At 28.6% G+C, this 27750-nt stretch overlaps 2 protein-coding genes across 5 annotated transcripts; one reads left to right on the top strand and one right to left on the bottom strand.

The window, feature by feature from the left end:
* Positions 1–426: 426 nt before the first annotated feature.
* LOC126845554 (nose resistant to fluoxetine protein 6-like) lies at positions 427–9105 on the bottom strand. Its single transcript, XM_050584252.1, has 13 exons — positions 8720–9105; positions 5981–6192; positions 5426–5643; positions 5048–5136; positions 4346–4536; positions 4043–4209; positions 3796–3964; positions 3521–3714; positions 2497–2653; positions 2243–2432; positions 1241–1383; positions 901–1010; positions 427–815 (listed from the first exon to the last, which is right to left on the bottom strand). The coding sequence occupies exons 1-13, from the start codon at positions 9027–9029 to the stop codon at positions 785–787; spliced, it is 2181 nt and encodes a 726-aa protein (XP_050440209.1). The 5' UTR covers positions 9030–9105; the 3' UTR covers positions 427–784.
* Positions 9106–15420: 6315 nt separating this feature from the next.
* On the top strand, positions 15421–26537 carry LOC126845552 (nose resistant to fluoxetine protein 6-like). 4 transcript variants are annotated; one of them, XR_007686796.1, is made up of 13 exons: positions 15421–15767; positions 20518–20732; positions 21128–21345; positions 21640–21728; positions 22270–22475; positions 22662–22828; positions 22895–23063; positions 23141–23334; positions 23945–24101; positions 24168–24357; positions 24973–25115; positions 25639–25708; positions 25795–25847. XR_007686796.1 is itself a non-coding variant. In XM_050584246.1 (13 exons), exons 1-13 carry the CDS (start codon positions 15458–15460, stop codon positions 25823–25825), a joined length of 2199 nt encoding a protein of 732 aa, XP_050440203.1. In that variant the 5' UTR covers positions 15421–15457; the 3' UTR covers positions 25826–26537. The 4 variants fall into 4 exon arrangements, 3 of the variants coding, with proteins under 3 accessions (XP_050440203.1, XP_050440204.1, XP_050440205.1); XM_050584246.1 differs by having other exon boundaries at positions 25599–25708; positions 25795–26537; XM_050584247.1 differs by having other exon boundaries at positions 22285–22475; positions 25599–25708; positions 25795–26536.
* The last annotated feature ends 1213 nt before the right edge of the window (positions 26538–27750 follow it).

The raw sequence follows: 27750 nt of genomic DNA on the forward strand, positions 1-27750 counted from the left end.
CAATATTAACTTGATAAAACAATAAGAAAAGCATATTTTTATGACATATAGTTATTTTATTCTAATTAAAAAATTATAATATCAAATTTATTGTTTATATTCTAAAATATTGACTAAGACCATTTGACAGTATAAATTTTATTTTATTTTATTACATACCTATCTACATATTTGGAATAGGTATAAGATTAAAAATAAAATTTTAGTTTAGATTTGTTATATCGACTAATATGCAGAGATCTCCACAGAAACTTCAAAACATTTTTTATTTAAAAAAAGTAGGGGTTGCCAATTGAAAATCGAAAGTTGGTGTAGAGTTTTCAAGGAAGGGAATAAGATACAAAAAAAAAAAAGTAGTGTATATTAAGTTAGTTTTTTACACACAAACCAATTATTAAAAATTTTCTTTATAAAAATCTAAGTTTTTCAGTAAACTAGTGTAGGACGCTAAAATAATAACCCTACATTGGAAAGTGCGAAAATGCATATTTTTATAATACAAGTAGTATAAGAGATAAAAGAAGGGCTATATAACTAGTCAATTTGCATCAAGTCATTTGTGCTATTTATTCATTCTTTGTATTAGTTTTTAGTTATTATTCCTGTACTCTTGCCCCTGTGGGCGTAAACAATTTTATAAAAATAAATAAATAACTAAAAAACACATCTTTTATAGAATTGACCTTACAATTAGAGATAAGTTGTACTTATAGTAGTACTTAGTGTTTACGAATAAGTTTGTCGTGTTATGCAGTACTGTTTCACATTTTGAATTCGTTCCGTGTCAATTTTTTTTTTCTTTTGTGCTAGGTCTTCTATAACCAACAAGTTTAATTTTAATTACTGGCATATTATAAAACTACATGCTTTGAATGTAGACATAAGTTTGACATAGTTTACCTTCCCAAAAGAACTCTGTTTATCAATAAACCAAACGGCGCGTCAACAAACAAATGCATTATTAGAGCCGCTAAATATGACGTTAATATTATATAAATAAATTTCATAATCTAAAATTAAAAAATATACATATTACTAAAATGTTTATCAATATACGCACAATAAGTGACTTAGTTATGTCTACTGTATGGTCCATGGAGCATAGTAAACGTAGATAAAAATTAAATAGATGAGACTTTTCATAAATTATTATTGCACATTCGTGTTAAATGATTTCAATAACATATGATTTTTTTTGTCATTTATAATTACTATTAAATATTAATTAAAAATCACTTACGATCATTCCGGATGTCAGTACTTCGGATGTCCGTGCTGAGAATACTATCATTATTATTATGGGAAAATTGACTTGGCTTACTGAATAAGAGAGTTTGTGTAGTAAATTATGGAATCGACTGTTCAGGTACTTTTCGGGAAAACCTATGAATAATTGGTAACATTAATATAAAAGTTACATAGTGCTTTCGTCTACGAGAGGAAACATATGTTAACGTAAGACGCTCAATAACACTTATATAATGTATTATACATATATTTTGTATAATTTTTTTTTTGGAAAAATGTTTCTTAAGTTCTATTATAACGTTTTAAATTTATTAATTATTCACTCATATTTAGCATTTTCTAGAGCTCTATTAATTTTTGATACTCAAATATAACGTACATATTTAATTGATTTTTTAAACTGAGAATAATTACTTTTGAGGTTAATTAATTAAGTTTAATACTCGTGGAGAGAAGAAGGCTAGAGTGTAGTATCATCGTTATCAACGCGCATTACTCAACCAAAATTTTAAACTTAAATAGTTTTTAAAGGAAATATCTAATTACGATTGATTTAAAAAATTAATTAAATAAAATATACATTCAAGTATACTATTTAGGTTTCAACATTAAAAAAAAAAGATTTAACATAAAGATATGAATTTGGGTATTGCTTAATTGTGCAAAATTAACATTTTCTTGATTGTACCCATAAAAAAATACAAATGATTTTCACAGAAAACGAGCGGCTTACATTAAATACAGTAAATGATATTTTGTACTTGTTTTTCACCAACATCTCAACATAATATTTGTAATAATGATAATAATGATATATATATATATATATATATATATATATATATATATATATATATATATATATATAGAATCAAGTGTTAGGTGTATTGCAGAAGAAAGACGAAGGAGAAGTTAATGAATTAGTAAACGTGGAAAAATAAATTTATAAACTTGATTACTATTATGGAAATAAGATTGCATCGATATTACGTACCATCACTAGTAGTCGTGTAACAGATAGCATACCACAGGACGAATAAGGGCATGTTTAAATGGCAAATGGCTGCATAAGTAGATGACTCGATCACATTGTAATCCCTGTGCCTATGATAGAATACATTGCTGTAAAATTGGATATACAAGCAAAGACCCCAGGCTATCAGAATAGTTATAAGAGAAGTTATCTGAAAAATAATCTTTAGTTGAACGAAAGCAATTAAATTGTAATCTGTATTGTTTTACAATTACCTTAGACATTTTGATATCCTTTTTTTTTAAAACTTCGACAATGACACCCGCTAACAGTCCAATATAAAATGGTAAGCCCCGTACATAAGGCTTGCTGTATAGATGCGTGAAATCATATGAGTTTGAACTAGTTGATTCACTTAAGTTTAACAAAGCTCTATCAAAAAAATAATAAACAATGTAAACATTTTAATAACGTTCACGTTACTTTATCGGTAAAAGTACACGCTATGCGCAATACAGGTGTATTTTTAATGCAGTACTGATAGAATCCAAAGATTTCGAGGTAAACCTACATTAATAATTGTGTAAAATTAAGTTTTTGGTGGTCACGAAAACAGGTTTGATTGTTATTAATAGAATTTACGATTCAAGCAGTTTTCGAAGGGTACTGAAATGAATTAATCACACGACATTTTGTTCAGAGATGTTTTTCAGTTCATTTTGGGCATCTTTAATATAATATTATGCCACTTTTTAAGCTCAGCCCCAGAAAAGGCACATTTTATGACTACTTCTAGATTTATTAATTGGTCGTAATACACAACTGGCCAATAAGACATCCTATATGTCCCTAAATTCTGAATCTCGAATCTTTCATAAATTCAGAAGATTATGATATCGACAAGATATGTTTCAAATTATGTCATTTCATAATAGCGGTTTTATTTCTGAATAAAAGCAATAAATTGATTCGATTTTAAGAGTTATGTATATATCAGGTTTTTAATTGGCTCAGATGTAATAAACATTACCTTCTGCGTACCATTAGCTACGTGGTTCACTTTTGGTCAGGATTTGAGGAAAGCTCATACGAAGATAAATTTCTAATCAACAATTTTTTTCTTTAATTACAGCCTATCGCTTGAACATAAAATGGTTACACGCTCACCTGCTTAAGAGTTTTTATTTTTCAATAGAATTTTAAGCCACCATATTTATTCTGTATAAACAACTAGCATTTTTCATCGTATGATAAAGACATAGTTTTTTTATAAAGGAGAAAATATTCAAAAATACTTACGATATATTTAATTTGGAAAGTCCATCTAATTTTGAATAGTAAGTTAAAGCAAATGGAATTATTAACGACGCGGAAATCAGCAAGGCTAATACAACGGTACCGATTTTACGGTTTTTTCCATAAATGTAAACGACGATCATTCCAATAACCATCAACTGTAGTAGTAACGAAATGTAATAACCAGCGAAGAGACACTAAAATTTCAAAAAGCATAATAATTATACCTAACTAAATATAAACTATCAAATCAGAAGTATTCAGATTATACTACTTACTTGATTTCCTCCTTCATTGAAATTATTAATAACCAATAGGTTAGTCCACCAATATTGTTTGCATTTGTTTGCTTCCAAACCCATTTGGTTTGCCCACAAAGGTCCATTTCCCAAATGAGGGATAATAAATATCGTAAGAAGTATCATTATGATGTGAACCGGAAGAGATCTAAAATAAAAAGCATACAATTTTAGCTCCAGTTGTAAATTGTAGCGAATACATCACCACAAAAAGAGCTGCGTTTACTTTAGATACTTGTAGATAATTATCTTTGGGATTTCAAACCAATTAAATCCGGGTTTTCTGAATTTAGTAATCATAATCGCGTATAAGAGGTAACCAGAAACAAACAGGAAATGGTCAACTCCATTATTTATACTCAAAAATATATTATAGTGGGCATCTTGATAAAACTAAGATAAAGAAAATATTATTATTTTATTAGTATATTTTTAACAATGGTTGATAAAAAGGATGAGATCAGGTATATTGGAATTTATTGGATTTACAATAAACAAGTAATAAAGAACAGTAATAACTTATTATAACCTCTTCTATTTGTCTTGGGTACAAATGTGGACCAGTGACAGTACTCATCCACCCATGTGATATTATCACCACCATCATTAAAGTTGATGACAATCCGTTAAAAACATTGAGCTCATTATTCTTTTCGAACTTAAGGAGCTCTTTTCCACTTGTTATTATGGAAAATATATTTGTAATTTCCGAAAATTGCGCTGTAAAAAAATCATGGACAAAGCAATTGTGTTCAATAAATAATAGGTAGATATAAAAAAGTAATATTTTTTTTTCTTCTTATGGAAAATGATACGATTTTGGGTAGGTATGTATTATGGCTTTGGTTTTATTGAATCATTAAGCATGTCACGTTACACTTTTTTGTCCATGCCATAAGAAATGTACATTTAATATTATTTATGCGACTGTGATAGTGATAAAACAGTTTTATTAGTCTCTCATAGTTTATTAAATATGTTGTTCTAATTTTACACCATATTTTTACATATTAATTTGAACATCTTAAAACGTTTAAATTTGTATTTGGATTATTTTGAATGCATGATGTATAACTTCAAAATTATAATAATAAAATTGTACACGGGTTTTAAAAAAGAGAAACCAGAATTAGTTAACAATAATAATTGTAAGCCAAACAATATGTGAATTTAATATAATAGTAATTTTAATACAAATAACTAGCTATTTTTTTAATTATTGTATACTTACACGTTTTGTTTTCTCGTCCGTTGCGTAGAGCAACTAAATGGTAAACCGTAGAAAAAGAAACGACCAAAATCAGCAAGCCAATAAAAATGCTAAACGAAAAGTATACCGAGCATTCATTATATTTACTAATTAAAAATCTGCTTAAATAAATATTCGGATAAACTAGAGTTTAAATTCTGTATTCTAAAATAATATAATACGTAAAAAACTTTTTTAAAATAATCGCATAATAAACTACAAGGGTCCAGTTTCCTAAGGTGCAATGTAAAATCTTAAATAACTTTTTGAACCAATTCCCAATCAACATTCATTAGAGATTTTTTTATTTTGTCTGGAATACCGATGGAAGCACCTTCTTTACTTTTCTAACATGCTTACCAAGTTACATAATATCCTGTATCGTACGGGAAAAAACTTATGTTGGTGCTACAAAATTCTGGTTTAACTTTGACTTGGGTTGTTAGTTGATGTGCTTGGAATATACGATCCAGTTCTCTTTGTAATGAAACTTCAAGATCTTCGGATGTACACGCCTCTGGTATACAGACGCCGAGTTTGATAACATTTCTTTTATACCGATCACCATAATCGATAAACTGTTAAATTAAACAAGGAAAATGTAGAAGGACATAATAAGAAAAAATATGTTTGTTAATATTTAATATATAAGCGAATTGTTCTCCTCTAGCATTCCATCAAATTTACTTTTTTGTTCAGGCTGTAAAATTAATGGATAGTGTTGAAATCAAAACCTATACCTATGTTTTCTATGCTAATTCTTAGCATACGTATATAATTCATGGTCACTTACAAAAGATAACTAGGAACAAACATATGAGCGTAGAAAGGAAAGTTTTAACACCAGTTTTAAAAAAAAGTTTTAAATCATAAAAAATTAAATGTACAAATACAAAAATAAATGAATTAAATTACCCCGAGTATTTCTTGCCAAGCATTATCATCAGTGTATTCATCTTTACTGTACTGGGTGAAGTTTTCGTTTGTTGAAGTTTGAAGTTTGATGGTTGACATACAATATTTTCCTTGAATAGGCTGGTGCACACTAATGCACTCGTCATAAACGCCCATGTGATGTGTATTGCCTATTAATAGTCCGTTTAAGTATCTAGGCCATGAATCTGACACTATAAAATGCAATGTAACTGATAAATGTATTTCAATGAAAAATAAAAAATGTAATTTGTTTTCACCATTGATATTGTATTTAATAAACAATTCTACCTTCGTCGGGTAACTAATAATATTCTGTTGTACAATGATTTGTATTTTTTTTGTTTTTTTGTTTCTGGATATCTCCAAAATTGGTGAACCGATTTCTTTATGAAGAATGTTTATAGATCATTAATTGTATCTGAAATGTTACCTTCAGAACCATGAAAATATGATTTAAATTCTACATTTTAATGTTGATAAATTATACTTCGTATTTCTACAATTAAAAATTAAAATATTGTTGTCTACCCAGTTAAAAAGTTTTTTTTTTCTATATTAACAAAACAATCTGTACAATGTTTGTAATAAGTTTTTTTTTGGCTAGGTTATGTATATAGCATGAATACGTAACATGCGAGGAAGCCACCCATTGTTCCTACAATGGGTGGCACTTGGCACCTCAGTTTCTACAATTTAGAATAAAAGTATTGCTGTCGACCCAGATTAAAACTGTACGGGACTTTTATTTGGAATATGCCTATCAATTTTAAAAAACCTATTAAAACTCTTTTTTAAGAGATGAAATAAGAAAAAAATATAGGTAAGGCTTTATGTTATTTTGCCAATGTTTATCCACAGTACTAGGTACAAATAAAGTATATTCCAATCATCATCATGTAGCTTAACGGGCCATGAAGGCTCAACGCTGCCATCATGAGATGGTTTCTTGACGAATTCGCTTCCGGGCAAGGTCGTCAATCCGTCGCCGGAGAGGGGGATAGCGGTTCCTTTTCACCGAACGATTGCTCACCCAGCAAACGGAGCGCCTGTGACCGATAGTGAGCGCCAACACACTGCCGCCTTACCCACTCGGCCACTCCTCCTCATATTCCAATAACATTTTGAATTAATTCGACTTATATTAAAATATTTTACGAGACACCGTAATTTAATGTTGAAAAATTCGTAAATAGTTTTTGGTGTTTTTCCCAATTTTGATGGAGAAATAAATTTTTGTTTTTTTTTAATACGTTTCCGCTTGAATTTCTGATCCATAGACATGCTACACAATATCTTGGTATCACAAGAAATCGGTTCAGCGGTCTTAAAGATTTCGTAGATCCATACAAAAATAAATAATAATAATAATAAAAAAAACATCATCAAAATCATTGCAAATAATATAATGTTGTCTCAGTTATGCATCGCATTCGCATCTAGTAAAATAAAACATAGCATCTTAAAACCTTTTATAAAACTTAAAAACTGATAATTAATAAAATAATATTAATTTTAATCTATAATATGATTCAGTGATGTAGTTTAGACTTCAGACTAGTTTATCTTCACGCAAGGGGAAGCCACTAGGGTTGGGCCTATCCAGATATTCGGATATCCGAATTATCCGGATAATTCGGATACGGATATCCGAAATCCGGATAGTTTCGGATATCCGGATAATTGATCAACTATTCGGATATCCGAAACTATCCGGATAGTTAAAAATTATCCGGATAGTTTCGGATATTCAATTCATTTTTATAAGACAAATATACCATAATAATTTACAGTGTTTTTAAACATACCGAATAATAAAATAATGACACCCAATTAAATTTTACTATCACATGAATGATTTTTAGATATATCCGTGTTAGTGGTTGTTAACCGACTATTCGGACTCTTTGCAGAGTCCATCCTCAGGGTTGTCACGACTGTTCCGCTGCCGGTTAATAACCGCTGACACGGATATATCTGAAAATCATCCATGTGATATTTTAATCCGTGAAAGTTTCAAAAAATACATAAATTTGAGTACTCAAAAAAATATATTCGGCTGGTTAAAAATTAAATGAATATCCGAAACTATCCGGATAATTTTTTAACTATTCGGATAGTTTTGGTTCTACGGATAATTGAAATATTATTTGATATCCGAAACTATCCGGATAGTTTCGGATATCCGGATAGTTGATCAATTATCCGGATATCCGAAATTATACGGATTTCGGATATCCGTATCCGAATTATCCGGATATCAAATGATCCGGATATCCGCAAAATCCGAATATTAGTCCCAACCCTAGAAGCCACTGCCTTTTTGTAGTAATCTTATACATTTTTTTTTTTTTATAAATGTTAATACTTTTTTAAAATAAATCCGTTAAATAGTAAAAAATTTAAAAGTTTAAATGGTATAAATGGATAACAGATGTTTAGAAAATATCAACTGGGCAATTTTTCTTAGTACACAAAAATACATAGTTTGTAAACTAATTTTTTTAAATGTAAAAACGCACGGTTTGAGAATATTGGGCGAACTTGTATTGCAAAAGACAAAGAAGAAAGTATCGGGAGAAAGAAGTAAGAAGTAAGAAAGTAGAGGTTGTATATGTGTAGTTTGGTTTTGCCTGGTCAGTTTATTATTATAGACATCAACATGATTTAAACGATAACATAGACATATAGTTAGTTACTTGGTCAGTGACCAACGCTTACTTTTTACTGCCCAGTAGGAATTGTTTTTTAAATGGCTCAAGTACAACTCTGACTGTAGTCGACAAGCCGAATTTCCAACATCAGTGACTGAGAACCCCACTAACGATTGATAGAAGAGATTGGCTAACCAGCTCTCAGGATAAACCGGCTCGAGTCCCGTGGCATTACTGTCGTCCAATTTTGAATTAATCGTGTTCGGTAAAACTATGTTTTTTGTTTCGGTAGAAACGTTTTGACTATCAAAAGCGATTTCATTAGAAAAAATTGCAACCGGAAAAATAAATGCTAATAAAGCCCACGCTCGGAACATTTTGAATATTTCTGCTAACTACACTGATTTTTGTAAATTAATGGCTACAACCACCTTTAACTTCTGGGTATATTTTATGACCATGGTATTTTTGTGGATATCCCACTACTTTTTTTTTTTTTTTGCTCGAATTTACGTAAGTAATTTTTTCCATTTTATTTTTGGAATAAAAAATATGAACAATACTATTATAATATTAAAAGTTTTTTCCCATCATTGCCATTTATTTAATATATCAATTTCCATTTGCTGGGAAACTGACATAGCGTTGTTTTTACATTGATATGCATTTTTTTTATGCAAATTTATTATTCAACACATATGTAATTATTTTTTAATTATTTATTATAATAATGATGCCCCTTGGGGTAAAAGTGCAAACACGTTTTTAATCAAGTTAATTAATAAATATGAATAAATACTAGGAAACTAAAAAAATCACTTACTGATTCAAACCGAGTAATTCCCGCTGGCGTTGTTAAAATTACAAAAACTCTGCATTGTATCCACTGGTTTCTTACAACATTATTTCTGGCGGTGGAAAGGGACGTGGAGGGTTCACGTATCCTACTATTAAAGCTAGTTACTGTAAGTCCTATTCTTATAAGTAACTCGGAACAAACAAGAAATCTATTTAATAATTAAAAAATACATTCTGTATTATTATATATTCACCTAGTGGCAAGAGAATTTATAATGTATACCAATGAAACGTCATTCTGGGAATTTTCAGCCGACCTTTTGCACATCATTTTGATTCCAAGCAAAACCTAAATTACCTAAACAATTAAATTTCACCACTACATATAAGACGATTCAAATATTTAAGTTATTTCATCATTGCCATTCTATTTAATATTATATAATTTTGCATTGGCTAGGAAACTGAGATTGTATTAATTTTCCCATATATTATTTACATTAATTTTTTATTTTTAATAATTTTTTTTTTATTTAACACTTACTTTTTACTGTTCAGTATGAATTATTGTTTAAATTGTCTATTGAATAAAACACATGATTCTTTTAATGTTCGTTTCTTTTCACCAGAACCGATTTAAATTAAAATTTTGATACGTTTAAATTATATTAATCGAACCATAATAACACAGCAAGAAACTAGATGTAACGAAAACAAATATCATTAATTGTATTTTACTAATTATAATCAATGTTATGTATCTGGACTTGGAATTCAGCAGTATTAACAAAAAGAATTGCATGTGAAATTATGTATGTAAATATGTAAATAAGTATATAAATATAGTCTGTAAATCAAATATGCAACAACTTTAAACACATCAATAAACCAAAGGACATTACAAGAGAAAAAAACACAAAACAATTGTTATTTATAGTTTAATATTATGGTTACTTAATTTAATTACTTATAGTTATTGTAATTGTTAATGCTTATGTGTCAAATGTGTCTCATTATATATAACTGTACTCAATGCCCTAGGGCGTGTGTTTCAATAAATAAATAAATAAAACAGAACTATGCAGAACTTTATGTTTGATATTATCATTTATTTTGTTATCATAAATTTTGCCAAAAATTTTACATAAACTTATAATACAATTTATATAACTTTTGCAATATATTTAAAAATAAAATTAAAAATTGTACATTGTTTTTCAGAAAAATTAAGTATTTTTTATTTATAATAATACAATTTTAGTTTTAATTAAAAAAAGAAATGCGAACGAAAAATTAAAACAAAATGCACAAATGTTCACACTTAACTAAAATTAGCAACATTTTCCCCACTGGCACTTGTTAATATCAAAAACAATAATTTTACCAGAACATTGATTTAAGCTTATATTCATAAAATCATCTACTATTTAAGTTGCTAAAACTTAAATAGTAAAAGTCGCAAAGTCGATTCCCTTGAGCAAAAAACCAAAGGATCAGAAAAAATAAATAAAGAAGAAAAATATATAGAATTAGTTGAAGTAAAATTAAATAAATGTATTTTAACAAATTTACTTTTGTAATTTTTTTTTATATAGTGTACGGAATGGTGGTGCCCAATCCACACCAATTTCAACGTGTTAATAAAATCATTTAAAGCCACAACCATAAACGATGTACAAACAATTAAAAAAGATGTTTCGCGTAACAATTATTGGGAAAAATATGACGTTTGTATCTGTTAATTAATGAGTAGTTTAATCTAAAAATGAATGTTTGTCTGTTTGTTTATCCTTTATACAGCATTAGTACACCATTCATCCGATCGCCATGAAGCTTTGGGAAATTGTTGTGTACACTCCCGCGAACCTAACTGGCATAGTACTTTTCGGAAATTTCACGCTTAATGATGACCTCAAATACGAAATTTGTACTTTAAATACGAAATGTAAGAAATTAAATGTTTGTAACCATAGTAACCCAAAATAAACTAGCTAGTTAAAATAAAATATATGTTCAATTATTACTGTTCATTGTTAGTTGTGTTTAATTATATACAAAGCACCTTCTTTATTTTGGGTAAAACACATAGTTTCACAAGATATTAATATATCGGAAAAAAAAAATTCCTTTTCTCTTTTGACAAAAAATATATAAAATAGGTAATTTTATACAATACAAATTCAACTAGCGTTTTTAATTTATGTTAAAAGTTTTTTTTCCGAAAACATTTCATCATTTGAAAACCAATGTTACCATGTCAGAATTATCAACGGCTTAGTAGTTTTAAGAATGAGCCATATCAATTACTATGGAAATGTATTTTCAATTGGACCCATGACCTTGCAATTATATTATGTCAAGGTGTAATTTATAAATATAATGCATTTAATTGTGTAATATCAATATTAAGCAGTTTCAATAAAAAGTGTGTTATGTTGTAATTAACTTCGAATAATTATTAATGCCTGTATTTGCATATGTGAGTTGATAATACTCAATACATCTGTTGAAAATATGAGTAATAATAGTTTGCAATATTCATATAACTACATACAAGTAATCAGTTATCACTTCTTGATAATACCAATATTGTTTTTAATTTTACTTAATGCCTATGTAAGTATATTATATCTATTTGATTAAATAAATCTAGGGTAGTTCAAAGTCTGCTTTCAGTTTTGTTATTTCTTATAATGCTCTTACCTAAATTTTGTGTGTCCAACATACATTACGGAAATTTGATCATAAAGTTTTAGGTATAACTAAACCTATTATATACAATTATATTCTCAAGTTGTAAAAACGTTGTAATGGTATTAATTTGTATTTAATGAATTCAGTAAGTCACGTAAGTAGATTTTTTGAACTTTTCTAAGATAATAATTATTATTAATTTTATTTATTGAAATTTATTACATCGTTAAAGTTGTTTAATTACAGCATCTGTTAAAAAAAAAATTAACTTAAATCAGTTTTATATAGGTTGAAATTTTTTTAATTTATTATAATTATTGTTTTTGTTTTATATTTTTGATTGAGTATTTTCAAAAACAAGTAACATTTGTAATTATTAATTTATTAATATTTTATTAGCTAAATACTTTTATCGTCTGTCAAAAGGGTAGTATTGTACTATACATGTAATCCTTTACTATCTATCCGCAGTTGAAATTTAGAGTTAGTTAGGCTTATGTCTTGGATAAACAAAAATAATAATTATAATAATCACTTGAATTATTTAATTAAATTTAATCTAATTTAATCATATAAGGTTATCACGTTACACTTTTTTGTCTGACCACCAATTAAGAGAATTGTCTATGTCAATATTTTTTATGTGAGAAAATATTATTATTTCAAGAAAAATGTATTTAGTTGAAATTATTAAACTAAACCAAAAAATGTACATGTATGATATTTTTTGTTACGTATCAGCAGTTTATATAAATACATATGGTGGGAATTGTCTATTATACGCGAGTGCTACACCGGCACAACTTGTCATTCGTAATTATTGTACTTACACTGTTTGCTTTTTCGTCCATTGCGTAGAGCAATTAAATAGTAAGCCGTAGAAAATGAAACGACCAAAATCAGCAGGCCAATAAAAATGATAATCGAAAAATATACCAACCATGATGGAAGCATCTTCCTTGCTTTTCTAACATGCTTACCAAGTTACATAATATCCTGTATCGTATAGGAAAACATGTTTATTGGTGTTACAAAAGTCTGGTTTAACATTGACTTTGTTTTTAGTTGATGTTCTATGAATACACAATCCAGTTGTCTTAGTAATGAAACTTCAAGATCTGCGGTATACACACTTTCGGTATATAAACACCGAGATTGATAACATTTCTTTTATACTGATCACCATAATCGATAAACTGTTAAATTAAACAAGGAAATATATCAGCACATATTAAGAAAAAAAATGTTTATTATTTTTTAATATATAAGCGATTGTTTTCTTAAATCCAATTGTTTTCCTCTAGCATTCCATCAAATTTACTTTTTTGTTCAGGCTGCAAAATTAATGGAAAATGTTGAAATCAAAACCTATACTTTCGTTTTCTATGCTAATTCATAGAACACGACGTATATGATTTATGGCCACTAACAAAAGGTGGCTAATATTTGATCCAGTAATAATATCACTATTGGAAATCTGTGGCGTTTCATCTCATTTTTCCCATTCTTCCAGCCAACAGATAATTAAAAAAAAAATGTTTTGATTTTTCTGGCGATGTTCAAATACAAAAATAAATGTATTAAATTTACCCCGAGTATCTATTGCCAAGCATTATCGAAACTGGTGTATTCATCTTTACTGTACTGGGTGAAGTTTTCGTTTGTTGAAGTTTGAAGTTCGATGGTTGACAAACAATATTTTCCTTGAATAGGCTGGTGCACACTAATGCACTAGTCATAAACGCCCATGTGGTGTGTGTTGCTTATTAATAATTCATTTAGGTATCTAGGCCATGATTCTGACACTATGAAATCCACTGTTAGCTATTAATGTTATTATTATTATGTTAACATTAGACAATAAAATATAATTAAATAAATTGTGTAGTATTATTTTTATCTGCGTGCATTTCTCAACTGCACTTCCCCTCCCATGCTAGCTTTTCAACTCTTATAACTTTATAAGAGTTATCCAAAACTGGTTATCGACCAGTCAATATTTTTAGTACATTATTTTCCATCTATAAAGTTACCGAAATGTATGCGTTATCAATTAAGTTTCAAAATTTGCTATCAAATAAACTAAGTAAAGGGGGGGGGGGGGTAAAAACAAAAACAAATCATGAGAAATTGAGATTACGTTGTTTAAAAATACTATGGAAAAATAATATTCAATTATTAATTAAACCCAGTAAGATATTGAGTGGTTCACAATAAGTTGATGTTTAATTTCTGTTGTTACCAAAATGTATACATGTGGTATACATGAGGTATTTCAATGATCGAATACTTAGATACTTCTTATCGTGCACTATCTTATTTATCAATCCGATGAGTTTATCAGAGTTCAATTTTAGACCATACCGTTAAGTGGGAAACAAACCACATGAAGCAAAACAAGGCACAGTAACAAGTGTGGAAACCCGTCAAATGTATTCCCCGATTTACAGGTGTTCAAAAAACTTCTTGATTTTCAGAGCTCCTTTTGATTTTTTTAAATTTAAACTTTTGTATGTTATTAGGTGTAACTTTATGCATAAATATATCATTTTACCTTAAGTGGCTTGCGTATGAGTGATATCAACTTGTAAAATTTAAATGGGAATCCCAATATTCGGTTTGATTAGTATATTTTTTTTAAATGGTGGTAAAATTTTGAATCTTTGCCCATTAGTTATTACAATATTCTCGCTAAAATGTCGACAATTTGGTGACTACGTTGGCAGGAAAAAATACATTTGCAACAATAATGACTGATGTTATCGATCATAAATTATCGTTGTTATAAGATGGCCGACGGCTGGCAGGTAAATTACAGGACAAACAGATCAATTTATTAGTAAATAATACATAATTTAATACATTTTTTTAAACTAAAAAAATGTAATTTTTTTTTCAGGTTAACAATTTTTTTTCTGATACGGATTACCCATATTTCGAACAAAACCCCTTTCATAAACGATTATATTATATAACTATTTTTAAATAATTTAATATCCATATGTAACTTGATTTATTCTATTCTAGTAATGAATTTATATTAAAAATCAAAGAACACAATTAATTGTAATAACAATAATGATGATTATAATTAGATATTATAATTGCCTTATACATACTTGTTGAATAACAATGAGAATGTAGATAATTACCCCAACTTTAAATAATTAAGCATATAATTACGCGTAAAATTAAAAAAAAAAAGTAGTGGGATATCCACAAAAATACCATGGTCATAAAATATACCCAGAAGTTAAAGGTGGTTGTAGCCATTCATTTACAAAAATCAGTGTAGTTAGCAGAAATATTCAAAATGTTCCGAGCGTGGGCTTTATTAGCATTTATTTTTCCGGTTGTAGTTTTTTCTAATGAAATCGCTTTTGATAGTCAAAACGTTTCTACCGATACAAAAAACATAGTTTTACCGAACACGATTAATTCAAAATTGGACGACAGTATTGCCACGGGAATCGAGCCGATTTATCCTGAGAGCTGGTTAGCCAATCTCTTCTATCAATCGTTAGTGGGGTTCTCAGTCACAGATGTTGGAAATTCGGCTTGTCAACTACAGTCAAAGTTGTACTTGAGCCATTTAAAAAACAATTCCTACTGGGCAGTAAAAAGTAAGCGTTGGTCACTGACCAAGTAACTGTAAGTCTATGTTGTTGTATATAATGGTGACGTTAATAATTATTAGCTTCGATGTGGAGCTCAGAAGGTAGTGCATGTACAATGACTTTTTTTTTTTTTTTTTATATTTTAAGAGGCTTCAACATCTGTGGTTATTAGCCATTGTGTAAGTTACATTAATAATTAAATATCAAAGGTTACAATATTTTTTAAATAAGAATAATGAAAAACAAAAGTGTTAATTAGATATTGTTTACAACGTTAATTTTTGTAAGGAAATTTAAAATTGTTATGGTATTGTCTTCATGGAGAGCTTCTTCTAAGTTGTTGGGTATTGATAAAGTACTTCGGATGTTTTGTAGGTCTGGGCAGTCTAGGATGATGTGTTGGATGGTTAGGTCTTCTTGGCATTTATTACATATGGGTGGTGCATCTTTGCTGATTAAGAAAGTATGTGTCAAAGAGGAATGTCCGATTCTCACTCGGGTTAGAGTTACTTCTTGTCGTCTGTTTAAATTGTGAAGATAACGCCACTTTTTAGTGCATCTTTTGATTTTTTTTAATTTGTTGGAAGGCGGAACGGAATCCCAGTAACCTTGCCATTTCATATTTATTTTATTCCTAATAGATTTATTTATGTCTTTAGCCGGTATGTCAGTGATTGTTGGATGCAGGATGGTTTTAGTCGCTATGTCTGCTGACTTATCGGCCATCTCGTTGCCGGAAATTCCGATATGAGATGGTACCCACATAAATTCTATATTTTTTTTTGTAGAATATAGTTCTGTTTGTATGTTCTGGGTTATTTCGTTTGTCGAGAAGGGGTTTTGGAGTGCTTGGAGAGCGCTAAATGAGTCGCTTACTATTAAAATATTATTATTTGAACTGGTCAGATTTGTAGATCTGATTGCTTCTAATATGGCGTAGTTTTCTGCAGTGAAAATACTGCTCTCCGGAGGAAGTTTGTGAAGGATTTTAGTTTCGTCTCTAATGATCGCAAAGCCAGTTCCATGTTGAGATTTAGATGCGTCGGTATAAATTTGTAAAAAATTTGAGTATTTATTTTGGATGATTTCTTTGAAGTGGCAAATGATAATTGTGGGATTTGTTTCATGCTTATTATACTGGGTTAATTCGGTATTGAGTTGGATTTTCCAAAGCCAATGTGGAAATTTTTGGAATGTTATTTTATTTTTAATCGATGTGTGGATTTTGAACTTTGTGCACAAATGGGAGAAGGTATCGTGTAGAGGTGGTATTTGTTTCCTGATTATGTTAGTTGGATTTATATTTTGGTTTTGGAAAATACTGTTGTATCCTATATGGTTAGGAGTGCTTTTTCTTTTTATGCCGTAGATGAGTATATCTTTTTCTCTTTGAAGTTTAAGGGGTAGTTCTCCAGCGTAGCACAAAATGCTATCGATAGGGCTGGTTCTGAAAGCTCCTATTGAAATGCGAATACCTTCATTATGTAAGGGATCTAATATTTTGAGCAGATTTTCTTTGGCTGTGTTATAAATAATTGATCCATAGTTTATTCGTGACAAAATTAATGACTTATATATATTTAGAAGGCTCTTGGTGTCAGCCCCCAGGTGTGATGTGAAAGTGTTTTCATTATGTTCATTTTCATTTTACAAGAGCTTTTAAGTTTTTTTAGGTGTTGGGTCCATTTTAATTCATTATCAAAGATCATTCCTAATATACGTAAAGATTTGCAGAAGGGTATTTCAGAGTTATTAAGGAATAATTTAAGGTTCTCTGTCGTGCGAACATGGAAACAAATACATTGACTTTTCCCTGGGGAAAATTTGAAACCAGTCTTGTTTGACCAATTTTGGAGAATATTGAGTGCTTGTTGTAGTATTTCAATCGTGGTTTTAATATTTTGTCCACTACAATAAATGTGGCAGTCGTCGGCAAAAAGTAGGTGTTTTGTAGGTTTTGGTATTTCTTTAAATATATTGTTAATAGCTAGTAAAAACATTGTTACGCTGATCACTGAACCTTGGGGGAGGCCGTTTTCGGTTAGGTAGGTGTTTGATAATTCATTGTGAGCTTTAACTTGTATTGTACGGTTTTTTAAGAAGTTTTGGAGGAATACAAACATTTTACCATTTATGCCACATTCTTGAATGATTTTAAGGACTCTGTTTCGCCATACCATATCGTATGCTTTTTCTAGGTCTAAGGCTATTAATATTAAATGTTGTTTCTGATTTTTTGCGTTACAAATTTCATTGTGTAAAGAAGAGAGGGAATCGAGAGTTGAATGATTTCTTCGAAAACCACATTGTTCATTTGTTAGTATATTTGATGTCTCCAAGTGCCAAACAAAGCGCTTGTTTACTATTTTTTCTAATGTTTTTCCTAGTGTATTGATAAGTGAAATAGGTCTATAGTTAGCGGTATCGAATTTGTTCTTGTTTGGTTTAGGGATAGGTATAACAATTGCGTTGCGCCATTGGTCAGGATATATGCCTTTTTCCCAAATTATATTATAAATCTGAAGAAGTATTTCGAGTCCTAGCTTTGGTAAATTTTGAATAAAAGAGTATGGTATCCCATCTGGGCCTGGGCTTTTGCTTTTGCATCCAGATAATGCATTGCGTAATTCGGTTATATTGAAGGGTTGATTAATTGTGTTTTCTTGATGGTAAAAATTGAGCTCTAGGTCCCTTTTAATGTTTTCTTCTGTCTTGTGTTTGAAATTTAAGAATGCATGTTCGTAGTTTGAATTACAGTTATTTTTTTTGAAGTGCTGTGCAAAAGCTTCGGCTATATCTGTAGGGGATGAGAGTGAATTACCATTATGGTTTATATTTAAAGGTAATGGTTGGTGGGTTATTCCTTTAATGGATTTAATTTTGTTCCACATATCGGTTGAAGATGTGTTTGAGTTTATTGAATTTGTATATTTTTGCCATGATTCAGTTTTGCTTTTTTTTGTTATAAATTTTGCTTGAGCGCGCAATTTCTTTAGTGCTATGTGGTCGTCTATAGATTTGGTCTTTTTGAATTTTTTTAAAGATTTTTTATAGGCTTTAATTGCCATATTGCATTCCTTGTTCCACCATGGGACTGTTTTCTTTTTATTTTTGATATTAATTTTGCCGATAGTCAGATTGGCGGCATCTAATGTTATGTTAGAAAAATTGTTAATGATTGAATTTATTTCGGTTTGGGTGATTTCGTTTTTTAGATTGATTGGGTGATTATTAAGTTCTTGATTTATGATGTCTTGGTAGAGTTCCCAAGAGGGATTTTTTAAGTTCCAACGGACTGGTGGGGATATTGGGACTGTCTGATCTTTGATTTTTATAGAAATTGGCCAATGGTCACTGCTGCTATATTCGCTAAGTACGTTCCATTCGGTTTTTGGCGCAAATGTGCTATTTGTTATTGTAAGATCAATGGCTGATAGAGAATTATGAGTTGCGTTATGACGAGTGTATTCTCCAGTATTTAATAATATTAATTGTTCATTTTCTAGAAATTTTTCCATAATTTTGCCTCTTTGATCCGTATGATGGGATCCCCAGATTTGATTACGACTGTTGAAGTCGCCAAGAAAAATAAAAGGTTTGGGTAATTGTTTTATGATGTCATTGAGGTCATTAAGTGTTAAATTGGTGCTATCCGGTAGGTAAATGTTACAAATACATAATGAGGTTTTAAGACGTATGGAGACAGCTATTACTTCAAGTGGAGATTGGATATGGATTTCAGAGCTTTCAATGAGATTATTGACAAAAATAGCAACTCCGCCTCTTGCGCGGAGGCATGTTTGGCGATTTTTGAAGAATCCGTTGTATCCTTTTATGGGAAAAGTGGTGTTGGGTTTTAAATTAGTTTCTTGGAAGCATAGGGCGATTGGTTGGATGTGAGTTTTTGCTCTGTGGATATCGGTATTGTGTTTGTGTAGACCGTTTATGTTCCATTGAATAATAGAGTCCATGGTTAGAAAATTAAGAGGTTATGTGTTAAGCTTAATGACTTTTTTTGTATATATATTAGTGTTGTAATTTGGATTCGAATACCTAATTTTTAAACATTCGAATATTCTAATATTCCAATAATTATTCGAATATTCGTATAGTTGAAAAAAAACTATTTGTAAAATAATTATTATTACCATTTGAATATTCGAATATTTGAATATTTCCCATCACTAGTATGTACCCATGAAATCGTTTAAACCGCTGAACTTATTTCTTCGTGTAGTAAATCTATAAAACAAAAACTATACCTAAAAGGTAATTTTATAAACCAAAAACTTATGAAGTCACCCCTTCCCCATTAAAATTCAGAAAAAAATCATATTTTTAAACAAAACATTCTCCCATCACTTTTTTAAATGAGTCTAATTAACTCCAAATTGTATTTAAATATACTTTATTCACTGACGATAAACATTTTAAACTAAAAAAAATCCTATATCCATTAGCCTAGGAGAAAGAGTTATTTAATTTTTTTTTCACTACTTCAAAAAAAGTTATATAACTAAACATGTATATTTCAATTTCAATTTTATATTTTTTATTGGTATACATTTAAATATTTTATTTTTCTTCAAAATTTAAACCTAAAAGCTTGTTGTAAGAATAAAAAAAATGTTATACGTACCTAATATATAATTTAATTAAATTTTTTTATTTTTCATTAGAATTTATTTAAATATATTTTATTGTATAATGTTAAAATAGTATTAATAACATTAATGGATTACTTTGAACTGTATAGTGGCAGATTCATGGCCTAGATACCTAAACGGATTATTGATAGGCAATACACATCACATTGGCGTTTATGACGAGTGCATTAGTGTGCATCAGCCTATTCAAGGAAAATATTGTTTGTCAAACATCGAACTTCGAACTTCAACTGACCAAAACTTCACACAGTACAGTAAAGATAAATATACCAGTTTCGATAATGCTTGGCAAGAAATACTCGGGGTAATTTAATTCATTCATTTTTGTATTTGTACATTTCATTTTAAAAAAAATTGTTGGTTGAAAAAATGTTAGGATTGAAAAAAAACTATAAATAGTGATTTTATAGTTGGATCTTATAATATACATTTGGTATTAAAACTTTCCTTTCTACGCTCATATGTTTTTTCCTAGTCATCTTTTGTATGTGACCATAAACCATATACGTATGCTAAGAATTAGCAAAGAAATCACAGGTATAGGTTTTGATTTGAAATTTTTCCATTAATTTTACAGCCTGAACAAAAAAGTAAATTTGATGGAATGCTAGAGGAGAACAATTCGCTTATATATTAAATATTAACAAACATATTTTTTCTTATTATGTCCTTCTACATTTTCCTTGTTTAATTTAACAGTTTATCGATTATGGTGATCGGTATAAAAGAAATGTTATCAAACTCGGCGTCTGTATACCAGAGGCGTGTACATCCGAAGATCTTGAAGTTTCATTACAAAGAGAACTGGATCGTATATTCCAAGCACATCAACTAACAACCCAAGTCAAAGTTAAACCAGAATTTTGTAGCACCAACATAAGTTTTTTCCCGTACGATACAGGATATTATGTAACTTGGTAAGCATGTTAGAAAAGTAAAGAAGGTGCTTGCATCGGAATTTTAAATATTTTAAAAACATTTTTAATGATGTTGATACCTACACTATTTTTGGGAATGGGTTCAAAAAGTTATTTAGTATTTTACGTAGGAGACTGAGAATTTCTAAATAGTTATATCACTATTTTAAGAATCTTATTACGTATTATGTTAACTTTAAGTATATACATTGAAACCTATTTTATTCAAATATTTATTCTAAACAGGTTTTCAATTAGTACATATATTGTATGCTTTGTATACTTTTTGTTTAGCATTATTATTGGATTGCTGATTTTGGTCGTTTCTTTTTCGACGGTTTACCATTTAGTTGCTTGCTGCAATGGACGAGAAAACAAACCGTGTAAGTACAATAATTAAAAACAATAACTAGTTATTTTCTATATAAATTACTATTATTTTAAATTTATATATTAATTGGTTCGTAATTTTTATTTATAACTAAATCTGTTTTTTTTTTTTTTTATAAAAATTAAATTTATTGTCATATAATTATAAAATTATACAACATTCATTAATAATAATCCAAATACGAACTTTAACGTTTTACATTTTTTATATTAATATATAAAAATGTTGTTCTATAATGAGTACAAAATATTTAATTACTATGAATGACTAGTAAAAGTGGTGTATCATTATTTATTGTCACCATCGCAATACTGAAATTGGTATGCAAAATTCTACCTTAGACGACTTAAGAAGATGATTTAATAAAATTGTAGCCAATAACATACCTATCCATAATCGTATCACATTCCCATAAAAAATATATGACTTTTTAAAGCTATGAATGCGTCAAAACTTTTGTGGAATGGTATATCCGAAACTTACTCAATTGATTTTTTAAAGCTATCTACTATCTATTTAAAATAATTTTTTAGGGCATGTTTTTTCAGCGCAAATTTTAGAAATTACAAATATATTTTCTGTAATAACAAACGGAAAAGATCTCTATGAGTTTGATAAGAATAATGAACTCAGTATATTTAACGGTGTGTCATCGTTATTAATGATGATGACGATAATAACACATGAATGGATAATTAGTATCACTGGTCCGTATTTGTATCCGAAACCAATAGAAGAGGTGAATGTGTATTTTATTTTTTTTATACATCACATACAACATATTATAAACACTTAAAATAAGTTATAACTGTTCTTTATTACTTTTTTTTGTAAAACCAATAAATTCCAATATACCTGATCTCATCCTTTTCATCGACCAATGATAAAAATGTACTAATGAAATAATTATATTTTCTTATCTTAGTTTTATCAAGATGCCCACTATAATTTATTTTTAAGTGTAAATAATGGAATTGACTATTTCCTATTTATTTCTGGTTACATCTTATACACAATTATGATTACCAAATTCAGAAAACCCGAATGCAATTGGTTTCAAATCCCAAAGATAATTATCTACAAATATCTAAAGTAAGCCAAGCCCTTCTTACAGTGATTTAATCTTCACAATTTACAAACATATGCCTATTATTTCAGATCTCTCCCGGTTCACGTCACAATGATACTTCTTACGATATTTATTATCCCTCATTTGGGAAATGGTCCTTTTTGGGCAAACCAAATAGGTCTAGATGCAAACAAATGCAAACAATATTGGTGGACTAACCTATTGGTTATTAATAATTTCATTGAAGGTGGAAAACAGGTAAGTAGTATAATCTGAATACTTCTGATTTGATAGTTTATATTTTGTTATAATAATTATGCCTACTGGAATTTTAGTGTCTCTTCGCTGGTTATTACACTTCATTACAACTACAGCTGATAGTTATTGGAATGATCGTTGTTTACATTTATGGAAAAAACCGTAAAATCGGTACTGGTGTATTAGCCTTGATGATTTCCGCGTCGTTAATCATTCCATTTGCTTTAACTTACTATTCAAAATCAGAAGGAATTACCAAATTCAATATATCGTATGTATTTTTGAATTCTTCTTATTTTATAAAAAAACAAAGTCTGTGTCATACGATAATTACACCCTAGTAGTTAATGCAGATTAAATCCAGTAGTTTAAAATTTATTGAAATATAAAATCACTTAAGCAAGTGAACCTAAAAAATGAGATAATAATATATTAAAGATGCCCAAAAAAATGTCGTGTAAATATTGGAGTACTCTTCGAAGTTTTTTTTTAAGCGAATATTCCATTTATATCCATCAAAAGCTTATTCTTTATGGCAGTGTACAAAACTAACAAAAACTTAGTTTTATCTCTAAATCAATTTCTTTAGATTCTATTAATATTCAATTAAAAATACATCTGTATCTTAATACCCTTATCAGTAAAAGAACGTTAACAATATTAATGTGTTAACTTTTTTTTTTTTTAATAGATTTTTGTTAAATGTAAGTGAATCAACTAATTCAAACTCATATTATTTCACAATTTATTGGCTTCTCTCAGTATTTTAGAAAAAGTACATCTGAATTATGCTTAGCGTGTACTTAGTAGAGTAATAGTAGTAGTATAGGCAATGCAACGTTAACGTTTTTAAGATGCTTACAATATATTTTTTTCGATAGGTTTTTGTTAAACTTAAGTGAATCAACTACGTCAAACTCATATCATTACACGCATCTATACAGCCAGCTCTATGTACGGGGTTTACCATTTTATATTGGGCTGTTAGCAGGTATTATTGTCGAAGTTTTAAAAAAAAAGGATATCAAAATGTCTAAGGTAATTGTATAACACTACAAATTACAATTATTTTTGTCATTTAAAAATAAATAATTTATTTTTTAGACAACTACTCTTATAACTACTATGGTCGCTTTTGGTCTTTACATGTATGTCCAATTGTACAGTAATGTATTTTATCAGAGACACAGGGATTACAATGCAATCGAGTCTTCTATTTATGCAGCCATTGGTCATTTAAATACGCCCTTATTCCTTATGTGGTGTGCTATCTGTTATACGACATCTAGTTATGGTACGCAATATCGACGCATTTATATTTCCATAATAATAAGTAATCAAGTGTATAAACTTATTTTCCACGCATATTTAATCATTGAAATATCTCCGTTTTCTGATTGTTTCATTTCTCCTTCATCTTTCTTGAAAAATTCATCCGAAAATAATTGATTCGTTGTGTATCGAATGAATTTGAGTACGAGATGTTTTTAGCAAGTTTACAGGATGATGTCATATGTAACGGAAAAAGCTCACTTTTTTCTAAAAACTTTTTTTTTATATATATGGCTACAATCTAGTGAATGTTAGTTTTACAGAAACATTATCCAAATTATTATCTTTACGCTAATATATTATTTTTTAACTTTGTAACTTACCTACTAAGTTATGTTTAAATGTATGTTATATTTTATTTTTCAAATCAAGAATAATTTACCAAAAAGATTTACTGGTTGGTTATCTGTCTTGATTTCCAAAATTTAGGAAGGACCAATCGTCCTGTTTGATTCGCGGTTGAGTTACGCGCGTTTTTTGAAGTTTTACCGAGCGTCTTACTTTCAAATATGTATCATCATGTAGAGGAAAGAACAATGTAACCTATTTATTTATTAATGTTATCAATTTCTCGTAGGTTTTCTAGAAAAATTACTGAACAATCGATTCAGTAATTCATTACACAAACTATCTTATTCAGTATACCTGGTCAATTGTACCGTAATACGTATGGTGGTATCCTCTGTACGGGCATCGGAAGTACTGACAACCCAAATGATCGTAAGTGATTTTTAATTAATATTTAATAGTTATAAATGACATAAAAAAAAATATGTTATTCAAATAATTTAACAAGAATGTTCAATAATAATTTATGACAAGTCTCATGCATTGAATTTTTATCTACGTTTACTATACTCTTTGGACCGTACAGTTGACATAACTTAGTCACTTATTGAGTGTGTATTGATAAACATTTTAATAATATATACATTTTTTAATTTTAGATTATGAAATGTATTTATAAAATATTAACGTCATATTTAGCGGCTAAAATAATGCATTTGTTACACCGAGTTGAATGATTTTCCTCGCTCTCTTTTTATTAGTTCCACTCGGGATATTAGCAAAGTTCTCGTTAAATGCTTATGCTGAATGAAATGTACCAATCTGGGATTTGTTATCTCGATAAAAAATATGTTATAATCTAGTGTGTGTACATCGATAAACATTTTGATATATAAATATATTTTTTAATTTTAGTTTATGAAATTTATTTACACAATATTGACGTCATATTTAGCTGGTCTAATAATGCATTTGCTTGTTGACGCGCCGTTTGGTTTACTAATAAACCGAGTTATTTTGGGAAGGTAAACTATACCAAACTTATTACTATAATCAAAAGCATGTATTTCTATAACATACGAGTAATTAAAATTAAACTTGTTGGTTATAGAAGATCTAGCAGAAAAGTAAAAGACGATTAACACGGAACAAATTCGAAATGTGAAAAAATCCACTGCAAAACAAAATAACACGACTAACCTCTAAATGTTTACTAACCTATATGTTTTTTACTATATTATATTGTTATCTGTTATAATTTATGTATTGTATACGTTTTGTTTTATTTTGAATTGTAAATTTCTATTTTTAATTATCATTTTTATGTGTTTATATATATTATTTGTGAAGGGTAAATGTAATTAGATAGGATCAGTGCGATGAGTGCAAGATTTTATAAAAAATAACCTTTCTTTTAAATTGATTTGGCCTATTACAACACCGTAACATCAGCTAGTTAAAATAAAATATGTTCAATTATTACTGTTCAGTGTTAGTTGTGTTTAATTATACACAGAGTGCCTACTTCATTTTGGGTAAAACACATGGTTTCTCGGAAGATATTAATATATCGGAAAAAAAAATTTCTTTTTCTCTTTTGACAAAAACTATATAAAAGGTAATTTTATACAATACAAATTCAACTAGCGTTTTTAATTTATGTTAAAAGTTTTTTTTCCGAAAACATTTCATCATTTGAAAACCAATGTTACCATGTCAGAATTATCAACGGCTTAGTAGTTTTAAGAACGAGCCATATCAATTACTATGGAAATGTATTTTCAATTGGACCCATGACCTTGCAATTATATTATGTCAAGGTGTAATTTATAAATATAATGCATTTAATTGTGTAATATCAATATTAAGCAGTTTCAATAAAAAGTGTGTTATGTTGTAATTAACTTCGAATAATTATTAATGCTTGTATTTGCATATGTGAGTTGATAATACTCAATACATCTGTTGAAAATATGAGTAATAATAGTTTGCAATATTCATATAACTACATACAAGTAATCAGTTATCACTTCTTGATAATACCAATATTGTTTTTAATTTTACTTAATGCCTATGTAAGTATATTATATCTATTTGATTAAATAAATCTAGGGTAGTTCAAAGTCTGCTTTCAGTTTTGTTATTTCTTATAATGCTCTTACCTAAATTTTGTGTGTCCAACATACATTACGGAAATTTGATCATAAAGTTTTAGGTATAACTAAACCTATTATATACAATTATATTCTCAAGTTGTAAAAACGTTGTAATGGTATTAATTTGTATTTAATGAATTCAGTAAGTCACGTAAATAGATTTTTTGAACTTTTCTAAGATAATAATTATTGTTAATTGTATTTATTGAATTTTATTATATCGTTAAAGTTGTTTAATTACAGCATCTGTTAAAAAAAAATTAACTTAAATCAGTTTTATATAGGTTGAAATTTTTTTAATTTATTATAATTATTGTTTTTGTTTTATATTTTTGATTGAGTATTTTCAAAAACAAGTAACATTTGTAATTATTAATTTATTAATATTTTGTTAGCTAAATACTTTTATCGTCTTTCAAAAGGGTAGTATTGTACTATATATGTAATCCTTTACTATCTATCCGCAGTTGAAATTTAGAGTTAGTTAGGCTTATGTCTTGGATAAACAAAAATAATAATTATAATAATCACTTGAATTATTTAATTAAATTTAATCTAATTTAATCATATAAGGTTATCACGTTACACTTTTTTGACTGACCACCAATTAAGAGAACTGTCTATGTCAATATTTTTTATGTGAGAAAATATTATTATTTCAAGAAAAATGTGTTTAGTTGAAATTATTAAACTAAACCAAAAAATGTACATGTATGATATTTTTTGTTACGTATCAGCAGTTTATATAAATACATATGGTGGGAATTGTCTATTATACGCGAGTGCTACACCGGCACAACTTGTCATTCGTAATTATTGTACTTACACTGTTTGCTTTTTCGTCCATTGCGTAGAGCAATTAAATAGTAAGCCGTAGAAAATGAAACGACCAAAATCAGCAGGCCAATAAA

The sequence above is a fragment of the Adelges cooleyi genome, unplaced genomic scaffold (genome assembly GCF_023614345.1).
Source record: "Adelges cooleyi isolate 19-005CV unplaced genomic scaffold, UGA_ACOO_1.1 ACOO_flye_CR_arks_rails_tigmint_CR_PRNA_8, whole genome shotgun sequence".
NCBI lineage: Eukaryota > Metazoa > Arthropoda > Insecta > Hemiptera > Adelgidae > Adelges > Adelges cooleyi.